Source organism: Lissotriton vulgaris, chromosome 3_1, assembly GCF_964263255.1.
Source record: "Lissotriton vulgaris chromosome 3_1, aLisVul1.2, whole genome shotgun sequence".
NCBI classification, from domain to species: domain Eukaryota; kingdom Metazoa; phylum Chordata; class Amphibia; order Caudata; family Salamandridae; genus Lissotriton; species Lissotriton vulgaris.
The window spans coordinates 1,840,192,296-1,840,218,065 of record NC_141689.1 but is presented as its reverse complement, the minus strand read 5'-3'; the positions used below and the strand labels follow the sequence as shown (position 1 = coordinate 1,840,218,065).

Sequence of the window (25,770 nt, the reverse complement as noted above, 5' to 3'; positions counted from 1 at the left end):
CAAATACATTTAAATGGCATTTATTTTACATTTGAGGTGTGTGCATTGTATTTGATATGCAGTTATATGTAGGTGCAAGGTCAACAAAGTAGTTGTAAATTATTTTGTTCTGATTAGCCACGTCTCTGACCCAGCCTCCACTCTAGATAACCCTGCCCTCATTGTACTCAGGCAAAAATAACAATTGATGGACAGAATGCAGAACAATGTCATACATTCACCCCAATACAGAGATCTGGGCCTAAATCCATCGTTTTTTAGCTCATCATGCCATTCCAGTTTGAACCCAGACATATGTAAATCAGTCTTGACCCTGTCCCCAATGGGAACAGTCAAGCTTGAACTACCAGGCCAGGTCCTCCCTGGACTGGAGACAAGCACTGATTGGACTCAGATCACAGTTCTCATACTTTTTTAAAAATCACTTTGGCCTCTGCTTTAAAATTATGTATCCAGTTACAGGTTTTGCCCAGTTGGTTTCTGGATGCAAACAGAGCATATGCCTCTTTTAGAAGCATACTATTGTGGGCGCCAAACCCTAATAATACACAGAAATCCAATAATCCAGACCCCCAGATTTACCTCCAGCAGTTCTACATTGTGGTTTCAATTGATCTAGCAGCTAAAGACCCTATCTTTTTCATTGAACCCATCAGATTAGCAGAGTGTGAATCAGAATACCATATTTAACTGGGACCACTCAATGATTGCGTTATGGATCAGGATTTAAAAAAAATATATATTACAGAATATCTTAATAAAAGCATTATAGAAAATACAATAAATATCATAAAGACTCAAACACACAATACAAAAATCAAAATAATAATCCCTATTTAAGAATTTGAATCTCTCCAGAATCGAAGTGTCAAACTCATAAAGAGTACTGACCGCATTTTAAGGTAAAAAGTCTCAAGTAAATCGGTCAGAGTCTTGGGAGGAAAATGAGAAGACACCTAGATCCACCTAAACCAGGGTTTCAGCATAACAAGATCATGGATAGTTCACTTTAGACCCATCAGAAGCAAAATCGTAATAGTTAAAACCATTGTCCCTAAGCCATTTCTTAATGTAAAAAGAAATCTTCCATTTGCTTCCTCGACAACTCAGAAACATTCTAAAACAAAGGCTGATACAAATTATATTCTCCTGTGGGCCTACGTCGGAACTTCCAGCAGAAGACCTTCAAAATGATACATCAGGATCACAATGAAAGTTTAATTCACAGAACACTCTTTCTAAGAAAAGTCATAATATACGTCCTAGCACGCTGTGGTCCGTGCAAAATGTGAAGAGGGAAAACTTGCAGGGTATCACTGATTAGGAGAGGAAATGAGGAGGAGAAAGATGAACACCAGAGATTTCATCCATTTTAATAAAATGGTGTCACGCAACAATGTGGTATAACTAAACCACGTTTTACCAGTACTTCTAAAACAAAATTTTGATATTTGAAGTGCAACATCATTGGTTACTACCATATGCAACCTAAACATTATTGGTTTGCACAAATTGTGTCACAGAATTGCACATCAGAAAAAACATCTATAGTGAGAATGGATGGCAGCGTTTGAAAGATGCCTCTCAGCCATTCATTGCCCATTTCGTCCAAAGGAGCGAAGAGCGCTACTGCGTAATGCCTTCAACCATCTGGCAGCGCAGACTTTCAGGTAAGTAGTCATTAAAGCATTGAACCCGAACAACACCATTCTGAACACCTGCTTTGTTAAATATATGAGTTTACGGGAAAAAATGATTGGGTCTTTGAAGCTAGAAATTGAAGCTTTGAATATTTGACTTCTAGCATATCCACTGTGTGATACACTGGTGTGTAGCTTTGCCCTCAAACACATCGCATGAACTCTTAACTCCCTCACAATTCAACTTGTAATAATAGTTTTAATATTTAGTACTTTTATACATGCAATTGTTTGCAGTACTTTTTCTTCATGAGTTACAATTCTAAAGGAGAGCGCAGTTTGCACTGGAGCCATGTGACTGAGAAGAGATCACAAAAACATCCCCGTCAATAAAACGCAAGTCATTCTGGAAAAGTATGTTAACATCGGTTTTGGGATGTTAGAGACAAATGCTTAAACAGAAAAATTGCCTGCAGCTTAATGAAGTTGTGCAAGAACTTAAATTACAGTGGTGGGGGATGGAGGAGGGGGGTCTCCTTAATTGCACCTCTTTTCGGTCCAGGAATTGGATCTTGTTTCATTGGAAGGGAGGGGGGCAAGCCAAACCAAATAAATTTTGTGTGTGTAAAAGGCTGCTTTATTGAAACAGGTGCATATCACAACTTTATTTACACTGGTACTTGCCTTACAAAACTAAAACCTCGCTATACATAAAATACCTGACCCCTTGTTCCCCCCCCCCACCCCTATAATCCCCACATCAGAACTCCCACCCTGCAAAATATAATAAATAAAATTCCATAACAATAATATACATTATCTTACACAATATAGCATTTACAGATCCAAACCTCCCATGACCCAAAGCCCCTACCTGCCTTTCTGCTTCTGTAACTAACGAACCGCTAATCTAAACTTATCCTACCTGGTTAGCCTTTCCCTGCTTCTTTTCACAAACTTCCCACACTTAACAATAAACTACCAAAACTCCAGCCAAACTTGGCCAACTTTAAAACAACCCCGCCAGCACCTGTTCCAAGCGACAATAATACAAAATATCAGACCCCTATGAACCTGTTCCAATGAGCGCCTCTATGGGAAAAACCACGCTAATAAAAATTCCACCCCAAAAACAAGGGGAGGAGGGTGGGGACAAATCCTGACGGGGCTGCGCTCCCAGCCACCAGGTCACCAAACCTAAAATGGAGGCTGGGAGGGCGCGAAACCCCCATAAATACACTTGGGCTTCTTCCCTCACATTGGGCTACTATTGGGCTAATCCCAATGTAGCCCAATATCTCCAAAATGGCTGCGCTCAGCCGGCCCCTTCCCCTCCCAATGTGCCCGGGGGGCGGACCTTGCGTTGCTCGGCTGCCCCCCATATCCCCCTTGGGAGGGAGGGGGGCAAGCAAAACCGAGTCAATTTTGTGTGTGTAAAAGGCAGCTTTATCGAAACAGGTGCATATCACAATTTTATTAACACTGGCACTTGCCTTACAAAACTAAAACCTCACTATACATAAAATACCTGACCCCTTGTTCCCCCCCCCCCCACCCCTACGATCCCCACATCAGAACCCCCACCCTGCAAAATACATTAAATAACATTCCACAACAATAATATACCCAATCTTACACAATATAGCCTTTACAAATCCTAACCTTCCATGACCCAAAGCACCTACCTGCCTTTCTGCTGCTGTAACTAACGAACCTCTAATCTAAACGTATCCTACCTGGTTACCCTTTCCCTGCTCCTGTTCACAAACTCCCCACACTTAACAATAGACTACCAAAACTCTAGCCAAACTTGGCCAACTTTAAAACAACCCCTCCACCCAGAAAAAAGGCGTGAGGGTAGGCTGAAATGCCGCCTCCCCATTTTCCTGTCCCCTCTGCCTCCTAGGTCTAAATTCCTGTTCCACCCCTGCTTCCTGGTCTGAAACCCTTTTCAACATCTGTGCACCCCCAACTATCTGGCCAAGACTTCCCTTATTTCTAAGAGGTATAGGTCCATGCCCAGCCTGGATAAATGGACCCCGTCACCTTGTGACGAATCCTGGCAAACCCTAACTGCCGGCAAAAGCGCACCATCTCCACATTTAGCTTCCTCCTGGCTTTGTCTACTGCTCCTGGATTCGCCGCCCCCTTCCAAACCCTATGCGGCACAAACTCCGTCCACAGGACAGCACACCCCGACCACTGACGCCTGATCAAATCCCAGTTCATGCATCTCATCTATGCCAGAGCGGTCTCCCTCACCATGTCGTTCTCACCAAGGTGAATGACCAATAGATCGGGCACCTACCAGCCACCAAAATCCCAGTCAAAACCTATAGCAACTCTTTCCAAAGCATATCCCCTTTCCCCCTCCAACAAACGGAAAACATTTCTTTATTAAAACCAAGGTTCTCCTCGAAATAGCTGGCGCGGGCCTGGACTTGAGCCCACTTTACAAAAGAATAACCCACAATCCATATGGACATTTCCCTGGCGAGTGGACCCATCACAGAACCAGAAAAGAGAAACCTGAATGAACACGAGGAAAAAACATGACCGCGCTACAGCAACCCTGATGCGCTGCACACATAACACTGTTAACAGTTAGAGGACCACCTGTCCAAGGTCCTAATGTCCCCTCGCCCCCAACCCCGATTGCCAGCTTCAGATGCAGCCCCAATCCTAAATGAATGCGTTCCAAAACCTTTCCCTTCCCTCCCCAATCCGACCAGCCCCTTCCACATTACAGCCAAGAGCTGGGCCGCCTTCACCCCCTGCCCGTCGGCATGCCTGAAAACTAACCCAAAAGCATCAGTAGCCAAGGACCTCCACCTCATGCACCACCTGTACGGGCAAGTATGCACCGCTGCCTGCAAACAAACCCATCTTCCCCCGCCTCTCTGATCCATCTTAGATTTCTTAAGCCATAACCTTACCCTATTCCCACCAAGGGAGACCTCACTCCATAACTGCCCCCTCCCCATTTTGAACACAACAGTTCCCGAAACCCAAAAGGCCCCAAAGAACATCCACGACATCCATGTTGAAAAATGGCAAACCTCATATCCTTGCATATCCCCTGCAAAGTCTGCAAAACCGTCTCCTGTAGCTCCCGTGACAGCGGATTCCTCACCCGAGACGCCCGGCTGCACTTCCGGGCCCACCCTTCCAGAATGCGCATTCCTATTTCCCCCCGCAGATGGCGCATACCCCACAACAACTTCCCCACAAAAGCTATCCCTGCCAATTTCCCCGCAATTGTCACCCTCATAAAACCCCTCTGTCAGTTCCAGCATAAACTGAATGACATCTTCCTGGCACCGCGCCAGTGAATCCTGCCGCTTGGCCCCAGAGCGCAAAAATTCAGCCCATGCCGTACCATACGCCACCTTCGTAGAATCCGCCAATGAAACTGAAACCAGCTGCAACATCCTGTGTTGCCTACGTACCACAGATCCTGCGGCATTCTGGTCGGGGTCCTGTCCGCGTCCTTGGCTAGCCCACGGAATCTCCCCTACTGTGAACGAGACAGAGCATCAGCTATTTCATTGTCCACACTGGGTACATGCACCGCGCGAAAGGCAAAATCATGCCGCAAGCAGCCCAACACAAACACTCAGCAATTTCAAGACCTGCTCATCCCTAGCATACTGGCGGTTCACAATTTCCACCACCGCCATGTTGTCTATCCTGAACGTTACCTTTTTGTGTGCCAGCTGTTCCCTCCCCCCCCCCCCATAGAGTGACTGCCACCACCAGAGGGAAGAACTCCAGAGAGGCAATGCTCCATCCCCTCCCGCCCACTCAAGGGGCCACTGCTCCGCACACCATTTACCTTGCCAGTACAAACCAAACCCCTTGCTCCCTGCTGCATCAGAAAAGATTTGCACATCCCACACCATGTCCATCTCCCACATCAGGGGTATCCCATTGAAATTCTGTAAGAACTGCCACATCCTCAGGTCTTCCCTCACCCCGACGACAGCCGCACATGATGCTGCGGAGGTCTCCATCCTGCTAGGGCCCTGCCCAGTCGCCTACAAAACGTCCTCCCTACTCTTACCACTCTACAGGCAAAGTTAAGGTGCCCCAATAGCACCTGATTCTCTGTCACTGTAACCTTATGTATTGACAACATTGCCGCCAGCAGCCCCAACATTTGCTGCTTTTTGTCCACCGGAAGGCGTGCCTCCATTACATTGGAATCCAACTCAGTGCCCAAAAAGGACATAGCTGTACAGGGCCCCATAGTTTTCTCTGGTGCCATCGGCACGCCCAATTCCCCCATCATCTCATTGAACTTGTCCAGCGCCTTCTGGCAGTACGTGGAGTCTGGGGTGCCCACAAAGGAAAAGTCATCCAGGTAGTGTGTTACTCCTTGGTGACCCGTCCGTTCCGTAAACCATTGCTGGAACGTGCTAAAGCGTTAAAAGAAATGCGCAAGACCTAGAACAGCCCATCGGTAATGCTTTGTCCACATACCGGTGCCCGTTAAGTTGGATCCCCAAAAGGTCCCAATCCTCTGGATGGACTGGAAGCAGCCGGAAAGCCGACTTTATATCGCACTTTGCCATCATCGCCGTTGCGCCCGCGGTCACTACTAGTGACATGGCCACGTCAACCGATGAATAGGTCACTGAAGCATCCCGGTCATCAATGAAATAATTTACCGAGTCACCTATGGGCCATGACAAATGCTGTATGAGGCGAAACTTCCCCTGCTTTTTCTTTGGCACCACTCCAATGGGTGACACAATCAAGTTTCTTAGTGGCCAGCTGTCAAAGGGACCCGCCATGCGACCCTCACGCACTTCCTTATCCAATTTGTCCTGTACCACCTCTGGGTGCTCCTTTGCAGACCTCAAATTATCCGCCCACCGTCTTGTCCTAGGTCCCCCATACCCCAGTTGGAAACCCTCCAGAAAACCCAACCTCAAACGTTCTGCAGCCTCCATGTCTGGATATCCTTGCAGGGCTGTCACCAACTTGTCCACTCTAATTGGCATACGAGCCCTCTTGCCCAGGCCCCTTGGCCCCTGTGACCTGTTGCTGAGTCCCTGACCTAAACCCCCCTGCCTGCCACTGCTGGTTCCCCTGTTGCTGACTTTGTCCCCCCCCCCCCCTCCCCCCAACATTTAACCAATGTGTGTCCTCCCTTTCCAGAACCTTATCACGCATGCCGAAACCTGCTGTATTCCCGGGTGCACAAGCCTTTATTATAGTCCCAACAGGTCCCCTTGGATACCGCCTGTCCTCTCCCAACTCCCCCCACCCCTCCTCGGGTGGGGCGACCCTGAAAGGGCTGATTTACTAGTGGCAGCCCGCTGGCCGTAAAAATGGTCTTCCCGGACCCCGCTAGACCCATCGTATGCTGCCACAGGTCCGTGTCCAACGCACCCATTTCGCCTCCGAATCCCACACCATGCGTGCCCGAAACTCTTCATCATATTGCGCCCATGCATAACCAGCAACCGTAATCTGTGCCTTCCTAATGACATCCATGTATTTAAACATGGCCACCGATCTTTCAGGGAATTTCTCACAGCATACGCTGGCATAGATAAGAAATGCCGCCGTCCAATTCTCTATTGTAAGGGGCACCTTTGGCCATTTCGTTAACTCATATTGCTCCTCCTTTGACCCTTCTTTTGCACTGACCTCCCTATGCAGGAGCTTCAGGATCTCCACGTATTCCCCCTTCCAAATACGCTCCTTAGTGGACAACATTAAATGTGCCCCCAACGGTTTTGTGACACCCATATACGCTAAACATTTGATCTTCAACTCCTTGCTCTCCAGTTTGGTCTCCGTCTCCTCCGTCGTTACCTCTCCCCCCCCACTTTCTTTTCCACCCCGAGCCCCTTACCCGTGCCATCCTCTGACCCCTTACCAGGGCCAACCGCTCCAGCCAACACTTTCTTGTCCATTCCGTCACTTTCAACACCCCCGGACGCCTACCCTGCGCCCTCTGCTGACCCCTTACCAGGGTCCTCCGTCCTCACCCCACATCCATCACATACGTACCTTTTCTCAACTGACACCCCTCCCCCGTGTCTCCTACCCCCCTCCCCACAGACCCCATAAAATGGGCCACTCCGGCCGTGCGTTTTCCTGGAGCTAACTATTCCACTCGCCATTCCCATGTCCGTCCTGCCGAGGGGGCCAACCTGTCCACCCAGCGCGATCTCCGACCCGTGGGCTCCGCCTGGCGCCGTGACACCTGAAACATACTGCGCACACCGTTACTCGGCCCCCCTCTCCCACTCCTTCTCCCTCTCTCAGCTCCCCCTCCTCCATGGTCTCCTCCTCATAATCCAACTCGACATCCCTAGAACCAACCGGTCCTCACAGCCGGTGGCGCAGACTGCACCCTCCTATAATCATTTAAAATGACTTTCTCAATGCTCCTCCTCACATTGGGCTAATCCCAATGTAGCCCAATATCTCCAAAAGGGCCACGCTCGGCCGGGCCCTCCCTATCTGCCAGGGGGGCGGACCTCGCGTTGCTTGGCTGCCCCCCAAACCCCTCTTAGAGACAAAGTTCACGCGCACGCCGCCAGAGTGAGAGACCCAGGCAGCGCGCGCTCGGTAATGAGTGCCCTGCAGCCATTGCCGCCGCTGACCGAGGTTTGAGCTGCACGGGGAATGAGATGTGAGCTAATTAAGAGGCAGTCGGAGAAACGGACAGACATGCTGTAATGGGAAATTCTTCTTCATACATTTTTACCACCACATTGGGACAGGTCACGCTGTCACTGACAGTTTGCCAGGAGCAGCCAGTGGTGTGTCACCAAGGACGTTCCAGGGTTTGGCTGACTGCAAACCAGTGGTAGTAGTGGGCGGGATCGGAAGGGCACGGCGTGCCCCTACTTTTTAAATTTGACAGAGTCCGTTCCCCTACTTCTGTATTTTAAAAATGCGTCCCAGGACGGCAGGAATGGTCCGAATTTAAACAATATTGTGCGGTCGTCCAGCCCTGTGCTTTGCACATTAAGGATGGCGTCTACAGCGGCCACAACCTCCTCCCTCTCATCCTCTGTACCTGGGGGCAGGGGCCTGGAAAGCAACACTGTAGGCGTAATTAACCAGCACTGAAAACGGCAACCTTTGGTGGCCGCTAGAGTGCTATTTACACCTAATTTAGCGAGGAGGCCCCCTGCCTGCCTCACTCTGACCTTTACAATGGTCACATCAGGATGCATTTTAGGCATCACACTTGCCCTAATCTGCCCATTATTTTCGGCCTCTGATGATGCCACAAAGAAAGGAAAAGCACTCCATGTAGAATTCCTGGCAGACAATGCCCAAACCTAGGCGCTTTAAAAAAACAAGCATTTACAATGCAATAGGTCTCACATTTTCTAAACTTTGACCTATTGGTATTGTAAATGACAACACCTTATTGCACGTTTTTTTAAACATAAATAAAAGGCATTGTCATTTCCAATGCAAATAGCTCAAAATCTCGCGCATGCGAGACCTATTGTATTGCAAATGCTTGTTGAAGTTTGTTTGATAAAATCTTCAAGTTTTGGATTATGTGGGGTCGAGGTCAACTACATTACTACTCAATCCCATTCATTTTTTCTGGCTCGTGGAAGTGTGTGATTGTGCTGGTGTGGAGATTTCCCTCATAATTATGAAAAATAATTGGCCATCTCCGGCATACTATACAGCTCTGACCGAAAACAATTTTGTTTCTAGCTCGAGCCGATGTGAGATTCGTAATAGAAAGCGCCCAATGTGATGTCGCAAAGTGTTAGACATTTTGTAAAGCTTATCCAATCAACGTTGGTTACTGGTTGCAGCATTCGAATTATATTACACTGGTAATAACTAATTGAAATTTACACCCTGGCAGTATTCATTAGTGTTAAAATAACATCATGGGAACTAATAATGTCACATGATGGACTGTGTTATACCGCATAATTTCTCATTTTAATTTAGACAAGTATATTTTATAACCCGGAAATCCTTCACCCTTTTACGGTGCTGTATCGCCATAAGTCAGATGAGTAACATCTTCTGCTGTCCTTCTGGGACACGCACTGCTTTCATAATGCATCTTGGTAACGGTTTGCGACACTCATAGTCACCCTCACTTGCTTGGGGAGACCAGCAATAGCCGGTAAATATATATACTGAAAGGTGGGCCCACCGGGGAATAATGGTAACTAGTCCAGCTGCATTAGTTTAAGCAATAAACGCATTATGGGATCTGTGGTGCTAACATTAGCACTGCAAATTGGGTCTGCTTGTAAGTCCGTAGCGCATGGTGTCTGAGTTTAAATATGGTGTATCCATTGGTTGTATTAAATAACGTTATAAACTGTAACTGGTCAGTCAGTAAAATGCCAGACATACAAAAAATTGGTATGTTTTGCTCTTTTTAGCCACACCTCTGACTCCACCCACTGTCCCAATCCTCTGGTTATTCCCGCCTCCTGGTGCTCCATCCACAGTTCCCCTACTTATTTTTTCCCACTTCGACCACTGCTGCAAACAAGGCGGCGCTTTCCTTTCATGCTCTTCTAATTTGCCCTACACAAAACACGCTTGTTTTTTTTGTTGCCTGCAGAGCATTTTAAAAATCAGTGTAAGGTGTTTTTATTTGAACTACGATAAACATTGTAACGCTCTTTTATTTGAGGATTGGTTCATGCACCTGAAAGTATGATAACCTGTTTATTTCCGTGGGCGAATTCCCTACTGCCTACATGCCACTTTTTGACTACTTCCTAGCGTATTGGACCACTATAAATATACAGAACTACAGAAGCGAGAATTTTTTTTAGAAAATACGGTCCGGTGAGTGAAACGGAGCGTGCATCACGTAGAAGAGTGAGCCTAAATTATTCCACTGCACATAAATGTTTGAGGAACATAGGCAAATTGGAATCTCGAAAACGTATCAATTTATAGGCAAATTGGAATCTTGAAAATTAACGTTTCCATTTTCTCCCAAGATTCCTGCAAATCATCCATATTTCCAGGGCTTTAAGTGTGATGAAAAAACCGGCGGCTTTTTCAAAGGGGCGTGGCCGTTGTAATTAGGGGCGTGGCTTAAAACATGTAAGCTAAAAATCTCCGCTTAACATAGGGGACCGCTGGACTGGTATTTTGCTGTTTTTGTCATTGCATCCAGATATGTGATACAACAAGTAACATACCTTCAACAAGCCAGAGCTATTGTATTTGTCAATGGTTGTTAGTTGCCTAAGATAAATAAGCAGATCAACAAAAAGAGAGGTAGGGAGAGTGGCAAACACTCTTAGTCCCCAAGGTTACTAGAAAACAACAACAAAAGAGTGTTCCTGTATTAGTTAGGTATAGATATAGACAGAACACAAGAAATCAACAAAGCCCATTAGGTTTGTTATGAAAGCCCTCACTCACCGACCTGGTTGGTGACTTGCTTCACCATCGGGCCCCACTGGGTGTGACCGAATGCCACCCCAGTGTGCTGCAACGCCAGATTTGCTGCGGAGCTGGTAATGTGAAGAGGTGAAGGCTATGTGGTGAGTCCCGGTTCTGAGGGCTGATCAGGTGTACATTCGGGAGACTGGCGTCGTGGGCGATGTGCCAAATACGCCGTCCCCTCCCTCCCGCGGTCTATGGGGTGAAAGTTCATCCCTTGTGAAGTGCTTTATTTTTGTCTCTGAATCAGAGACCAAGAGGCTGTGTGCATCCCGCCTTTTTGGTTGGTGAAGCCCTCTCGTTTTTTTGCACTTCTCAGTCACTTTTTTACTTTCAAGTTCTTTGGTAGGGTGGGCCTTAGCGTGCCTCTACCGCCGGGGTTTATTCACTCTAGGTCCTGACGAATGCCAGGTTAATTACACCATTCCGGCCGAAACATGTTGACCAATCACTTCTTCACCTAATGTTATTGGAAGCAGACCATCCAATTAGTTGGCCTTGCTTACCAACACATTTTTAACCTTGCCCTTGATGATCATATATTAAAACAATTTTTTGATACATACAAGGCAATTTTAACTCACCACCTCACTCTGTTCACATAACTCACCACATAGCCTTCACCTCTTCACATTACCAGCTCCGCAGCAAATCTGGCGTTGTAGCACACTGGGGTGACATTCGGTCACACCCAGTGGGGCCCGATGATGAAGCAAGTCACCGACCAGGTCGGTGAGTGAGGGCTTTCATAACAAACCTAATAGGCTTTGTTGATTTCTTGTGCTCTGTCTATATCTATACGTAACTAATACAGGAACACTCTTTTGTTGTTGTTTTTAAGATAAATAAGCATCAACTATGGCTTTTTTGTATATTATATTGTAAATGCTTCAGTTCTGAAATGAGTCTGTGACAAAACTATAACGAGTTTCTTTGAAGTTGCATCAAAGGCAGTGAAGGGTGGTACTGCCGCAGAGTTCAGATTTTTTTTTCATCCTGAGGGTGACGGCAAAAATGAAGAGCCCTATAGGGACCCGTCCCAGCACCTGCTTTTAAGAACTGCCGGTGCTGAGCACAGGCAGGACCCGGCACAATTAAAACCCTAAATATATTTCTAAAATTCACAACTGTTGTGTTCCCGGGGTGATGGGCTCCGGGAATTATTCTGGATGGGGGCACCTCTATATGATTCCAAGGCCTAGCACAAATTGCTCAGACACATGTAGTACTTCTTGCTCGTTCACTCCGCCGTCACCAACTGGCGTACGTGCGGACGTGACGTCCTTTATTAACAGCAGTCACATGGGCAATGACGGGGCACGCCTGTTACGCCACAGGTGGAAACACAACAACAACTAGAGCTTTTCAGTGTGGTATCAGGTCCACTTCAATTTTCCCGACCATTATGGAAAAGGCAAGTAGGACAGTCTGACCAATTTGACTGTCCCGTAAGCTTTAGAACACACCATTCCCCTCAGTCTCAATTATAATGCCTGGGGAGTCTCCCCACCCCTTTCGTCTGTTCCTGCGTATCTCAGTCACCAGCAGTGGTCGACGAGCATAATAAAAAGTAAAGGGGACTGTGATCCCGAGTCCAATGGATGAGGTGGTCAGTGGGTGGTATTATGTCACTATTTGTTGGTCTTACACCTTCCAGAAGCTGCATGTAAAATAACACACAACTTAAATATAACTAAATATTAAATAACTGCAAGTGAGAGATGTACTATTTTACTTTTTGAAACTTCTGCTGGTGTATGCAGTCACTGCAGATATCTGTGTGTAACCAGAGAGGCACATAATTGAATTCTGGTTGGTGCAGTTGGAAATAGTGACGTGTGTTATTAGTGCTGCAAGCTCCCAGCCCGTGAAATAAAGCCTCTTTAATATGTACGTCATTATTTTAAACTTCCTTTACACACAGTAAAAGATAGATTGCCACAAAGTACACAAAAAGATTTAGGATTAAGGTTTTAAAAAGTGCTCCAAAATATAGATCTCAGTAATCTGCAGACTGTACCTAGTGCAATCATTTTCTTTATAACTCTGTCCGTTAAAAGCATGCACTCCACAGCTCTTCAGGGCACCCTAAAATACCACCCAGAAAGAATACTCTTCAAATGACTCAATTAAGGCCAATACCTGCTTCCAAGCAGCTTTTACATTTGCAGGTTAACTAATTGCCCACATTTACATTTCTTTTAGGCAGCAGGCACCCTTGCAAGAAGGCTTGTTTTTTTTCCAGCTGTCTGCCCCTCGACTTCACAGCATAGGAGACTCTCTCCCTCCACGTCAGCTAAGACATCCCTCAAATAGTCGAGTATGCTCATGTATGCTTATAATGTCGACAAACTCTGTGGGTCGACCTTAATTGTGTGTAGCTATGAGCCCACCATAGTAGAGCACTCAGAACACTGATTATAAGTTACTGATATCATAAGTTCTGTTTGGTCGGATGATCAGCTGGCTACAAGTAGCATTTGATCTGCCCAGTCCTTGAGTACGACTTGTCCTCACTACTTGAGTGCGACTTGTCATCACTCATAGCATTGCATTTTCTTTTGGTTTATCTTTTAAGTGTGAAGTATGACTTTGCCACATTATTATTACTATAAAAGGTGCCCTGGCACTCAGAGACCTGAATAAATTGGTATGGCTGTCTGACAGTAACCAAAAATCCTAGAGACACCTCTTAAGAGTTTAAAGCCAGGTTTTGGGTGCTTTTCTGAAGGTAAGTAAACTCTTGATGGAGGTCAGCATGAAGGGGAGAGCGCCACAACTTTGCTGCTTGAACTGAGAAGGCACAACTGCCCACCCACGCCTTGATAAATGTAAGCACTCTAGGATGATAGCACTTGCATAACAATTTTATACATAGGTATTGTAGAATCTTGGTATAAGGTTTGCAGTAAATTAGTGTTATAGTAATTACAGGAAGTAGATATGGACATTTTAGGCATATGTTGCATGATCTCCTGCTATGCTTTATTGTGCAACATTCCTCTTAACACAGTATCCTCTCTAATGTTCTATCTGCTTCTCCTCCCCCTCTCGGTGTCATGCTATCCTCTGATAGTTTTTTGTCAGATCACTGCATCAATCATGATCTAACCAGGGCTAGCCTTTAGCGCGTGTGAACTGGGCCCATGCCGCCGACCTCCAGATGGGCGCTGGAGCTCCCTGCAGAAGTCTCCCTCTCACTTAGATCCAAAGAAAAATGTGTTAAAACACTTTTTCTGAAGGTGTGTCACTGGTGTGGACTGCTTTTTGTGTTTTCTTTTCATGATGCTCCTTATTCTTGTACCCCTCACCTTCATTCTACTCCTCAACATAGAGACAAAGAGGATGAAGGGGAGGGAGTGCCATATTTGGTTTCGCCCAGAGCGTTCTCTGAGCAGAGGCCAGCTTTGATCCTAACATTGTGTGTATGTTGATCTCTCTTTCTTTACTGTGCTATTACAGGTTTCCTCACATGAACTAAAATAGTATATATACATATTTTTTTTAAGTATTTGTTTATTTTATTTTGAAGGTTTTAAATTGCGCAAACATGACCTTTGCAGGTATCCGTTATGTAACTGTATGTTTTGCAGAAATTCACTTGAACTACTCTGATTTCTGTGTCCACTTCATCTATGTCTCATCGTGACCCCGGAGCACTCCAGAAAGAGAAACACTGCTCATCTCAAACAAAATATCATCTGAATTGTAACCGCTTGCCCTGATCCCGCCCGCCCCCCTCCCCCAATCTTTGTCCTGCCCTCCCTCCAACTCCTTCACACCACTTCACTCCGGGATCACCATGGATAGCTGACCGGAGTAGGCCTGACGCAAACACTTCGTACAGCGAACTACTGTAGTTGAACGAGTAACAAAAAGTTTTTCCCACCCAACAAAACAGAGAAGAACCCTTTTAGTTTCCTCTACCTTCTAGCAAAATCTTTCTTTAAAGGAATGTTCTGTGTTTATTGACAGAAATAATGACCTTAGCTCGTACCTTCTGCTGTGCAGTTTGAAAAATGCAGCTATAAAATAACAACACTAGAACACAACACATCAAGCCTTTGGAAATGGGAAAGAACCCATTTTTATATCACACTTTTTTATTTGGCCTCATCTTTACATTGATTTAATTCCACAAAGGTGTCCGAAGCTGTTTAGGTTTTGTAAATAGGTTGTTGGACAGGCCACATGAAGGGCCGCCTCCCCCGGCCCAACCAGGCCCGAGTCCAGGCCCACAAGTACCACACACCACCATTGCACGTCCTCTGTCCCCTCAGAGACCCCTGCCCTCGAGCATGTCAACCTCGTGGGTCCGATCCACTGCCGGCCCTCGCGCCCATCCTGGGGCGCCATCTTGGACCTTCCACCACGAGGCCGCCTGGCCCCCGATCGACCTCAACCCTGGGCCTGGCCCGGCCTCAGACATCCCGGCACCACCATCCACCCAGGAGGTGAGCGGGCTACTTGGCAAGTCAATGGGAGAAAGAGGTGTCGATGGCTCTCCCCCGCCAAGTGCCGCTCGCCCATCGCCTCCCCGGGCGCCGGCTCCACCCCCCTGCTGGGTGTCTGGACTCCCTCATCCCGGACCTCCCGACCTCCAAGTGCGAGGGTCCGGACATCAAAGCACACCAGCCCTATAACTGGGGCAGCTCCAGAGCAGGAAGGCAGTTGTATCTTGGAGTCGAGAGACGCAAAGAAGAACTCATCCTTGACGGACTACTGGCGCTGCCGTAGCTCTGTCTTGTGCACCATCGTCTGGCCTGCTGGTGCTGCCGCAACCTTCGTAACCTTCATATCCTTCATCGTCGTCGGGACCTGCTGGCGTGGCCGCGGACCGTTTGTAACCATCATCTTCATCGGGACCTGCAGGCTCCGCCGCGGACCGTCGTTTCCTTCGTCCATCTCGGGACCTGCTGGCTCCGCCGCGGCCCGATCATCTAGAACGCCGAGCTCGAGGATTGAGAGCTATTTTCCTCTTTGTGGTAACAAGACTGTCCCGCTACCCTTTTCCCAAACCAGAGACTAGAATCGAGGGGACCCCTGAGTCCAGACCTCCTTGTACCATTCCATCGTAAACTTAAAGAATTGCCTATATAGTCTCGTTGAACTTTAACCTTGTGTGGTGTCCGTCTGTGGGGGGGAAGTTACTTGTCTGTACGATCGCTGGAGACGGCTCTCCCCGGAGACCTCTCCCCTTATCCTCGGCCGACCCTCCCGGTCCGTCTAACATTGGTGGCCAGCGGCGCGATCCGAATCACCGCATAAACGTACAGAGAGTAGCTCACCCCACGACGAAATCACAATGACAACTAAAGAAAGCGGATCAACCGAGAAGTTCCAGATGGAGAAATTGGATGAGTACAGCCATCGTGAACTAAAACAATTCTGCATAGGTTATTTGTCAGTTTTTCAAATAACATTAATAATCTGCCCTCTAAATTTAAATATATTGCAAAGTCCCCTTTGCTACACTGTAATTTTGTTACATTACCAGACCGACGGGTCATTATCATCTGTCGCAATGTTAATAACATTTTATGAAGGACTGTCATGTTTTATTAGATACTGTGAAATATGCTGTTAGTATTCATTATCTGTGCATGAAGTTTTTTCTGGAAATATTAATTGTTTTCAAATAATTAGCAGATTTTTAGTTCATAGCTACATTTTATTTATATTGGCTGGTATAGTAAACATTAGCATTATCTTTTGACAAAGTATTACAAATCAATACTACAAGGGCTGTTCTTTACTTTTAGATTCTTTCGTTCCCTTCTCTAAACCTGAACCATTGAAAGAGCAACCAGTTGCGCCTGCTTTACTTCGCAAGCCCACTGTTATTCGAATCCCAAGCAAGCCAAGTAAATGTAAGTATCCCACAACTTTATTGCATTAGCAAACAGTGTGTGTATGTGTGTGTAGGTCTGTCTTTGGTCAGTAACTATTTGTAATATAAACAAACCTCTAAATATAAACCCTCTACCAAAAACTAGTTAACCAATCGGCCATGGTACCTAATTTAATGTTGTGGAAGGAACATAATGTCTGTGGCGACTTCATGAGTAGCTAATTAGCCTAATTTAGGCCTCACCCTCGAGAGAGCCTTCGGCAGTCTGGTTGCAAAAGACCTTTTGTAGGCTATACTAATAACTCAAAATGGGTTTAGAGCCCACCCACTGCGTTCATTAGTTGACTTTGTCACTCTTATTTGTTTGGTTCTTATTCAATGGTTTTCCTTCCTCTTCTTGCCTTTCCTTAGGTTTGTCTCTCACCTGGGGCATAGCCTGTTTAACATCCTCTCAATTGACTTTCATCCTTTCACTGCTGACTTTTATGGAACTTCTTTTTTCTTTTTTTGTTAGGCACTCAATGAGAATGCATGTGTTTTTCCGCTCTCTTCCTTGTGTGCTTCACTCTCTTCCCGATACATCCCGTGCTCTCTTTGCGACTCAATCTATCGAATGCTCCTCTACTCTCTCATGTGCTTCTCTCATGTGCTTCACACCTTGATAAAAAATAAAAAAACAGACACCAGGCAATCCATCCATCTGTGTTCCTTGTGTGCTGCTGGTCTCCTCCTCCTCCACTCAACTTTAATTTTATTCTGTCTCCCTAACTCTCCTTTGATCCCCCCTCACTGGCTTCTCCTTTGCTCCCCCACTACTTGCACGCATTTACTTTATTTTTATTTTTGTAAGTTGCCTTTTTTGGAGGGCCTGACAGCTAGCCTTGGTGCTGCTTCGAGAAAAGTGCTATTGTGCCCTTAACATTTAATTTTTTAGGTCTCGCCTACACAGCGCGCATGCGCTGCTTAGGAAAAAGACCTTTAGCCATCGATTCAGTTTGGCTGCCAAAAACATGCACGCATTGCATTTCCTTCAATGGCAACGCATGCACGTTTGGCAATTCCCTTGCGGGAGCGAGCTTTGACCTATGGTTCCTGCTCACTCCCGCAAGGGAATCCGGCGTAGGCCCCCTCCTCTCTTCCCCTCCCCCTGCTGCCTCCTCCTCTCCTCGTGAGCGCTAGGCACATGCTTGTTTTCTCTGTGTAAATGCCGATTGTAGATTTCAAGCTACTGAATAGTGGTTAGGTGGCATCTAGTGGTGGATGGAGGATTTGCATTCTTCCAGTTCATAGCATTAATGCTAAGTCAGTGAACTTCTTGGTGGCCTTGTCTTGTTTAGGATGCTGGGATAGGCCAAGTATACACACCTCGAGTGTATTAGGTACTTCGTGACCCCGGGATCTGTTAAAGTGTAGCAGTGATTTCTTCCGAATCAGAATGTAAAGAGGGACAAGACCAGAAGATATGTGGAATGTCTGCTTCTGATGCATTGCATCGAATGCAATTTATGGAGGGCCCGCGATGAATCCTATTGGGAGTAAGTAAGCTCTGTTAACTATATTAAATAATATTAATTTAACTTGCACGTTGCCCGTTATCTTAAACGAGTAGGCATGTATCTTTCTTTAGCTATCTTGCCGGATAGTGTCTGGCAAGCCATCTACTTAGCTATTGTAATTGGGCTCCAAATAGTGTTTTTTTCCAGATTTGGAAGACCTAAACATCCCACATCAACTGGTAATTGCTATGTTGATAGAGCCACTTGTTTCTTTTTTTTTTGCTTCATCCATTCTTCGTTTCGGCTTTCAAGTGAAGGAAGGCACATCACTTCCGTTTACATCGGCAACATCCTTCTTGTGATCCCTTTGTGTTCTTACTAGGCGCCAGCCTCTTCCATTCCATTTTATAATAAGGTCCTCACGGCTCAATCAATGCACCCTCACTGCACTCAACTCCTCATTGCACCAACCCAGTCTATGACCACTAAATCTGATTTCTGGAGAAGGACTCTCTGTAAACAAATAAAACAATAAAAGCTGTCCGCAGGAGCTTCTGGGGACAGCGGATGTGTATTCTGGCATCGAGTCAGTTTCACAACAACCATTCGTTACTGTACACCAAACACTGCTAACCAAGAAACAGTTGGCGCACCCCAGACTCAATAAATCACAAAACAAAAATCGAAGTGCCACAAGAAATCAATTCTTAATAAAAAAACTTCATAAATAATTTACTGATTTGCCTAAAAAAGCAAATCCAGATCTGCAAAAGCACATTCATAATTCGCAAATCTATAGTCAAGGGAAAATTCTGCGACTGTACAGTGGTTTTATGATTCGACTGCTTTCCGGTTTCTCAATAAGACTCGATAATTCTCGAAAAAAGCAATGACAAAAATCTCTGGCCACTCAATAACAAAGTCCTTTTACCAGAACGTTTGTCGTTTCATTGGAGAGATTCGATTTTTTACTTTGAAGACAGCTGGAAAAATATTGCATTTACTAATGTAGTAAAAATAAAATATCGTCTGTGTCTGCTGAAGGGGAGCTGAAGGGCTTTCCAGAAAATGCCTGTCAGTGTCTGTGGTTCACGTAGAGTGCTAGGGGCGCTCTAAACAAGACAATGTCAATTTTATTTACCGCTGACTGCGCTGCCTGCTTCGGGGCGTGGAACCCTGTTAGGCTGGCCCCTCACGTGCAAACCTAGCAAAAATGTAATTTGTTCATTACTGTCTTGACGTGCTTCTTCGGCTGTTCATGTTTATGAAACACTGTCGTTTTTTAAAATTCCTGTGCATTGACTACAAATACAAGTGGTTAGCATCATCTTTCATTTGAAAACCGAACCCTTGTAGCTGGTCGTTCACTCCATCGTGGTTTCAAAGGTATTTGAAAATTCTCGTTTTTAAACAACTCACTTCTTCTGCAGTTCTGCGGAGTTATAATCTGTTTTTGTGACTGAATTAAACTGAGGTCCATCGGAGGAAAGCAAATGTTTTTTTTCTGTTCTCTGCTTGGGAAAGGAAGGTTTCACTTGGTGGCCTTTAAGACCTTTTTAATATTAATTTGGCGCAGGTGAAGCAGCTTGCAAAAGGTGCGTGTGAAATAATGGCGTTGCTTGTTGGAGGTAGGTTGCGATTGTGGGGCATGCACCCCACCTTTTAATACCCTAAACCACTTTGTCCCCCACCTCTGGCGACAGCTGCAGTCAGCAAAAAAAAAAGACACTGCCCTGTCAGCCAAGGAACAGCAATGTTATTCCTGTTTCACATTTTACTTACTCTTGCATTCCCTAAGAGAATTTGTTTTTTTCCAGGATGGTGTATTTCTGTAGTTCTTTCACACAACATTTTACACATGTATTATTGCATGTAGTGTGATTCTATGTAGCTGTATGAGTTAAGGTTGTGAGTGGGCCATGATAGAGCTGTGGAGTTCAGGCTGAACGCGGTGCGAATTTGTCACAGTGCCTGCCAGTGGGTCACAAATGGAATATATTCCCATCCAATCCCTGGCATCACGGCAGAGAGCACAGAGCAATGGTCAGGTGTGCAACTTTAATTGTGATTATATGCGGAAGTGTGTGAAGGGAGTACACAGCTTGCAAAATATTGACCGGACGAAAGTTAAAGAAAAAGCTTTGTGTACAGTTGAGTGGGTTCATTGTGTGTGTGTGGGGATTGGTGTAGTGAAGGAGATGCCAGGAAGTGGGTGCAGGACTGAGTGAAAAGATGGTGCTCAAGAGAAAAGGGATGAGGTGCGAGACATGCAGACCGAGTGTTTCAGAAAGATGGGAGGAGAAAAAGAGCATGAATGCTCTACAAAGAGACTGCAGAAGACAGTGTTGTGAAGAAGAGAACGGGAGTGATTAATTAATCCTGAAGACCTTGCCCCTTTCACAGATTTACAAACAAAACAGGTGATGGACCGAATGTGGATCAATGTCACACACTCACCCCAGTCCAAAGATCTGGGCCCAAATCCATCGTTTTTTTGCACTCCACACCACCCTGGGTTAGACAATGGCGATATGCAAATCAGCTCTGACCCTGTGCCCCATGGGAACAGTCCAGTCCGAACTACAAAAGCCATGTCCTTCCCAGAACGGAATCAAGTATCCGAGGACCGGACCGGTTTCGAGGTAACACCTCTCATCAGCCCGGCTAGCTTGGCTCCAGTGGTGTGGAGTGCCTGGGACCCACGTCTGGGCATCCCCAGCGCACTTAGGGCGGAATTTGCAAACAAAACAGGTGATGGACCGAATGTGGATCAATGTCACACACTCACCCCAGTCCAAAGATCTGGGCCCAAATCCATCGTTTTTTTGCACTCCACACCACCCTGGGTTAGACAATGGCGATATGCAAAGGTATGCTCAGACGTGAGTCCCTTGCTCACCTTGCCACTGGATTCAAGCAAGCCGGGCTGAAGACGGCTGGAATGCCAGAAACCGGTCCTCGGAAGCTTGTTTCCGGTCCAGGGAAGACATGGCTTGGCAGTTCGGGCTGGACTGTTCCCATGAGGCACAGGGTCAGACTGATTTGCATATAGCCATGTCTGAACTGGGGTGGCAGAGTGGGCTAAAGAACGGTGATGGATTAAACCCAGATCTTTTGACTGGGTGTGAGTGTTTGATTGATTCGGATGCTCCGTCCATCACCACCCCCTTTTGTACCGCCTTTCACAGATTTAAGCAATGTTTTCATATTCCCCCTCAAAAATCACATCTAGAGATGCTACTACGTGTCATGCTGTGGACAAAAATGATTGAAGAACAATTTTTACAAGTGCACTACCCTGATCCCCTTCTCTGAGCGCCTTTCTAATGAATCAGTATTTGGGTTCTCTTATTAATGGGATCAGTACTAAAAATGTAAGTTTTCTCGATTCACCTCTCATAAAATTTAATATAGTACAGAGTACCTGCACAAGATTGAAAAAACAAAGGATGGGGAGAGTTCACAAAAGACCGGGTCTACATGTTTCAGCCTCCTTCATTCAGCCCAGATGGGTCTTCAGGCTTTCTTCAAGACCATCAACACCAGATCCCTGAATGTGGTCAGGGGATTTTCCCTTTATTTCAATGTTCATCAGTCCAAACTATATTATAATTATTATGGTGTGCAGGACAAACACATACGGTCATACATGCCAGACCTACACACTCGTAGGGAACATAGGCTCTTCTCTTTTCTCAACTGGAACATCATTCGCCCAATTGGTGATTTAGAGCCCTGTAGTCACACAATTGTTAATGTGTCACGCCCGACCTTCTGAACCTACTGCATCCTTTAACCCAAATAAGAGCTAAATTCATCTGAAGGTTGAGCCACCCACACACATAGGTGTCTGGGTGAGGACTCGATGATGATGCATGCCATTAGCTGGTTCTACTGGGTGAGAGCCCTTATAATACGTTAATAGGATTCCACCTCCAGCATGGTTGGGTTGAGAAGTAAGGATTTAAAATAATTAGTGGATTCTCTTGACTTTAACCGATTAAGTAGCGTGATTTGGAATATAATGACAAATGAAAACAAGCGCAAAGAAGGCACAGGCAAAATATAAACAAGCATTGGCATAGCCAATAGGTCTCGCTTTTGGGACCCTATAAGTATTTAGTTATGCAGCACTATATCCTTAGTGCAACAACATCAACTGTTGCATGGCTAAGCACTTATAAGGTCCCAAGGACGAGACCTACCAGCTATGCCTCCACATCATTCTGAAGGCACCCTCCTGCGCATTCATACGTCATAATGTATGAGCACGCCTATAGATGGAAGGAATTGTTATTTGTTTTTTGTTTTTATTCAGTTTATTTTTGTTGGTGCTGCGCACCATTGGCAGAGTGAATAGGCTTACCCCTTGTGTTAACATTGAGACTTTGCTAGGATCAATAGGGATTTACTTGTTGCTGCCTTTGTGGTTTATCCGTTACTAGTTAAGAGGCCCGAATTTAGCACAGGTATTTCACAAGGGCACTTTGTGCCAAGTCTTTTCTTAGCACAGAGGTCCTTATTTGGGTCTAGAGCATTGTAACCCCAGGCGTACCACAGGCGGAGGATGTGAAAATTGTGTATGATTCTATTAAAGAGTGCTGTATTTAAGAAACTGATGTCCGCTCCAAATAAAACTGTTTGCCTAGGAACACGTATGCTGATATAAGATATGGTAAATAGCCTATCCATTGGTGCTTCGTACAAAACAGATTCCATAATCCTAACGAGAAAATCCTGTTCCTCAATTACAACAATGGCATTGGAATACTATCTCATGGCTCAATCCAGTTGTGGTCCCAATGCTTATGACAAGACTGGCTATGAATGTACAACTTAGTTTGTTTTTGCAGGAAGCCTGGGTGCTGGACCCCACCCAAAATGGTTTTAAAGAGGGGGTACAGCACGGAATCTGCGCTTCTTAAATCCACGGAAGAGATCAGGGCAATCCTAGACCGGGGAGGTAGAGCCACAATGATTGTTAGATCTTTTGGCAGCCTTTGATACGGTCCATCATGACCTGTTGATGGACCGTCTGCAAGAGAGTGGAGTCCAGGGCAGCGCCTGGAAACTACTTAAATTCTTTCTGTCAGATAGAATACAAACTGTCTCTCTAGGCGACTTCTCTACTAAACCATTTTCACTGCCCTGTGGTGTCCCCCAGGGGTTGTCTACAAGCCCGACTCTTTTTCTTTTTAATATTTATGTGTCGTCATTGGCTCCCCTAGTTGAATCATTTGGCTTTAATCTGACATCGTACGCGGACGACACCCGAATTGTGGTGTCGGTACTGCAAGGGAGGGAGCTGGGAACAACTACTTGACTACATTATTGCATGACAGCGGTGGGAAACTGGATGGAACAAAATTGTCTCCAACTCAACTCCGGTAGAACGGAGGTTGTGCTGTTTGGGAATGACCCCAACGTTTGGTCCCCTGCTTGGTGGCCGGATATGCTGGGTCCTCTTCCTACTCCCCTCAGGAAGGTAAAAAATCTGGGAGTCTGGATAGATAACAAACTCAATTTTGGGGATCAAGTGAATGCGGTGGCTTCAACCACATCATTCATTCTTAGATCTTGCAAGGAAATTATGCTGTTCTTGCCAAAAGACATTCAGCAAACGGTTATTACTGCTTTAGCCATGTCCAAGCTGGACTACAGAAATAGCCTTGACATCAATATCCAGTAAAGGTTAATGTACATATTTCAACTTCTGCAGAATGCAGCTGCCAGATTGGTCACCGGCATACCAAAGTATGCCTCAGTCTCCGTGGAGATCAGAAGGCTTCACTGGGTACCTGTTAGGAAGTGTGTACAGTTTAAATCTCTGTGCATTGTTTACAAAGCCCTTCAAGGCACTGGTCCCGACCACCTAAAACAGCAATTCCAGTGGTATGTACCAAAAAGATCACTTTGCTCTTCAGAAGCAAAATTGGTGATAGTGCCCTCTGTTAAAAAGCCTGTTGGGGTGGCAGAGGCTTTGTGGTCTGTGCGGCAAAGGCATGGAACAATCTGCCTTACCACTTAAGATGTATGACAAACTTACTGGCCTTCAGGAAGGCCTTAAAAACGTGTCTTTTCACTGTATAACTCCGGGCTTATCCCTTTGTCTTTAGGTTCCAGTAGGACTTTTACAAAGCGCCAGGACACCTTTGGGTAACAGTTGCGCTCTAAAAATTTCATCAACATTGACATACGAGTTTCAGTCCCGTAACTAATTTTTAGTGAGTGTGATACTACCTTATACCGAGTCATGACTGTTACTGTGTTTCCCGTCCTGGGCTTTTTAATTACAAAAGATTGCTATCAGATACTTCCAGGAATGGAAACTGTTTCCATGATATGAAGTGTGGATGTAACTTGTGCAACACTGTTTTTACCTCAGTGGGCATTTCAATGCAAGTCTTTACAATCCGCCAAGTACAGGGGCCTTTTTCAGGGTTTTACAGTGCAGGACTCGTTTTTTAAGTTATTATGTTTTAAGGGAAATGAGGGGTGTAAGTAATATTAAGGGTTGAGGGATGGGTAATGGTATTGGGGTATTAACGGGTTTTGGAGCTTTTGGGTATTAGGTACAGTAATAGTGTATGTAAGGGGTTTTAAAGGTTCAAGGATGGGTAAGGGTGTGAGTTAGTGTGGGGTTTTGTGGGTTCAGAGATTGGTATGGGTACGGTTTAGTGCATGGGTTTACGGTTCAGAGCTGAGTAATGGTACAGGCTAGGAAAGGTTTTTAAGGTTAAAGAATGGGTAAGGGGACCTGGTAGCATGGGGATTTAGGGTCCAGGGACTGGTAAGGGTATGGGCTGTAAGCAGTATTTAGGGTTTAGTGATCAGTAAAGGGGTCTTTAAATATTTTTTCTAAAGGTGGTTTAAAGAGCTACCTTCCTAAAAAAGAAGGGGAATATATATGTATGTATGTATGTATGTATATGTATGTATGTATATATATATATATATATATTTCACAGAAAAAACCATATGTTTTAGGCCATATATAGTTAGGGATTTGCATTTACAAAACCTTATTTTACTCGCATAAAACCATTGAAATTTCATATATAGTTAGTTCCACTAACTATATATCGCGCACCCGCAATCCACTGCTGATGATGTCACATATTACATCATTCATGACATGGTCAGTGACATCACTGATGACATCACTGATGACATCATCCAGTGACTGTATGTTTCTGTAAAGTTAAAATATGTCTTACATATTGAAGAATGAGTGGATGTATAAGTGTCTGGATGAAGGATTTAGTAAGTGCATGACTGACTGTATGAGAGAGTGATTAAATGTGTCTCACTGAGAGCATGGGTTAGTGACTAAACTGTTTTAATTTGTGCATCATTATATCTG

General features: G+C 45.5%; 1 protein-coding gene across 5 annotated transcripts in view; it reads left to right on the top strand.

The window, feature by feature from the left end:
* Window positions 1-25,770, top strand: part of SH3D19 (SH3 domain containing 19) — a 571,044-nt gene that overhangs the window by 381,996 nt on the left and 163,278 nt on the right. For all 5 annotated transcript variants that reach the window (XM_086962289.1, XM_086962292.1, XM_086962290.1 and 2 more), the window contains exon 8: window positions 16,823-16,930. In XM_086962289.1, coding sequence (XP_086818415.1) covers window positions 16,823-16,930 — 108 coding nt within the window. The remainder of the gene's footprint in view (window positions 1-16,822; window positions 16,931-25,770) is intronic.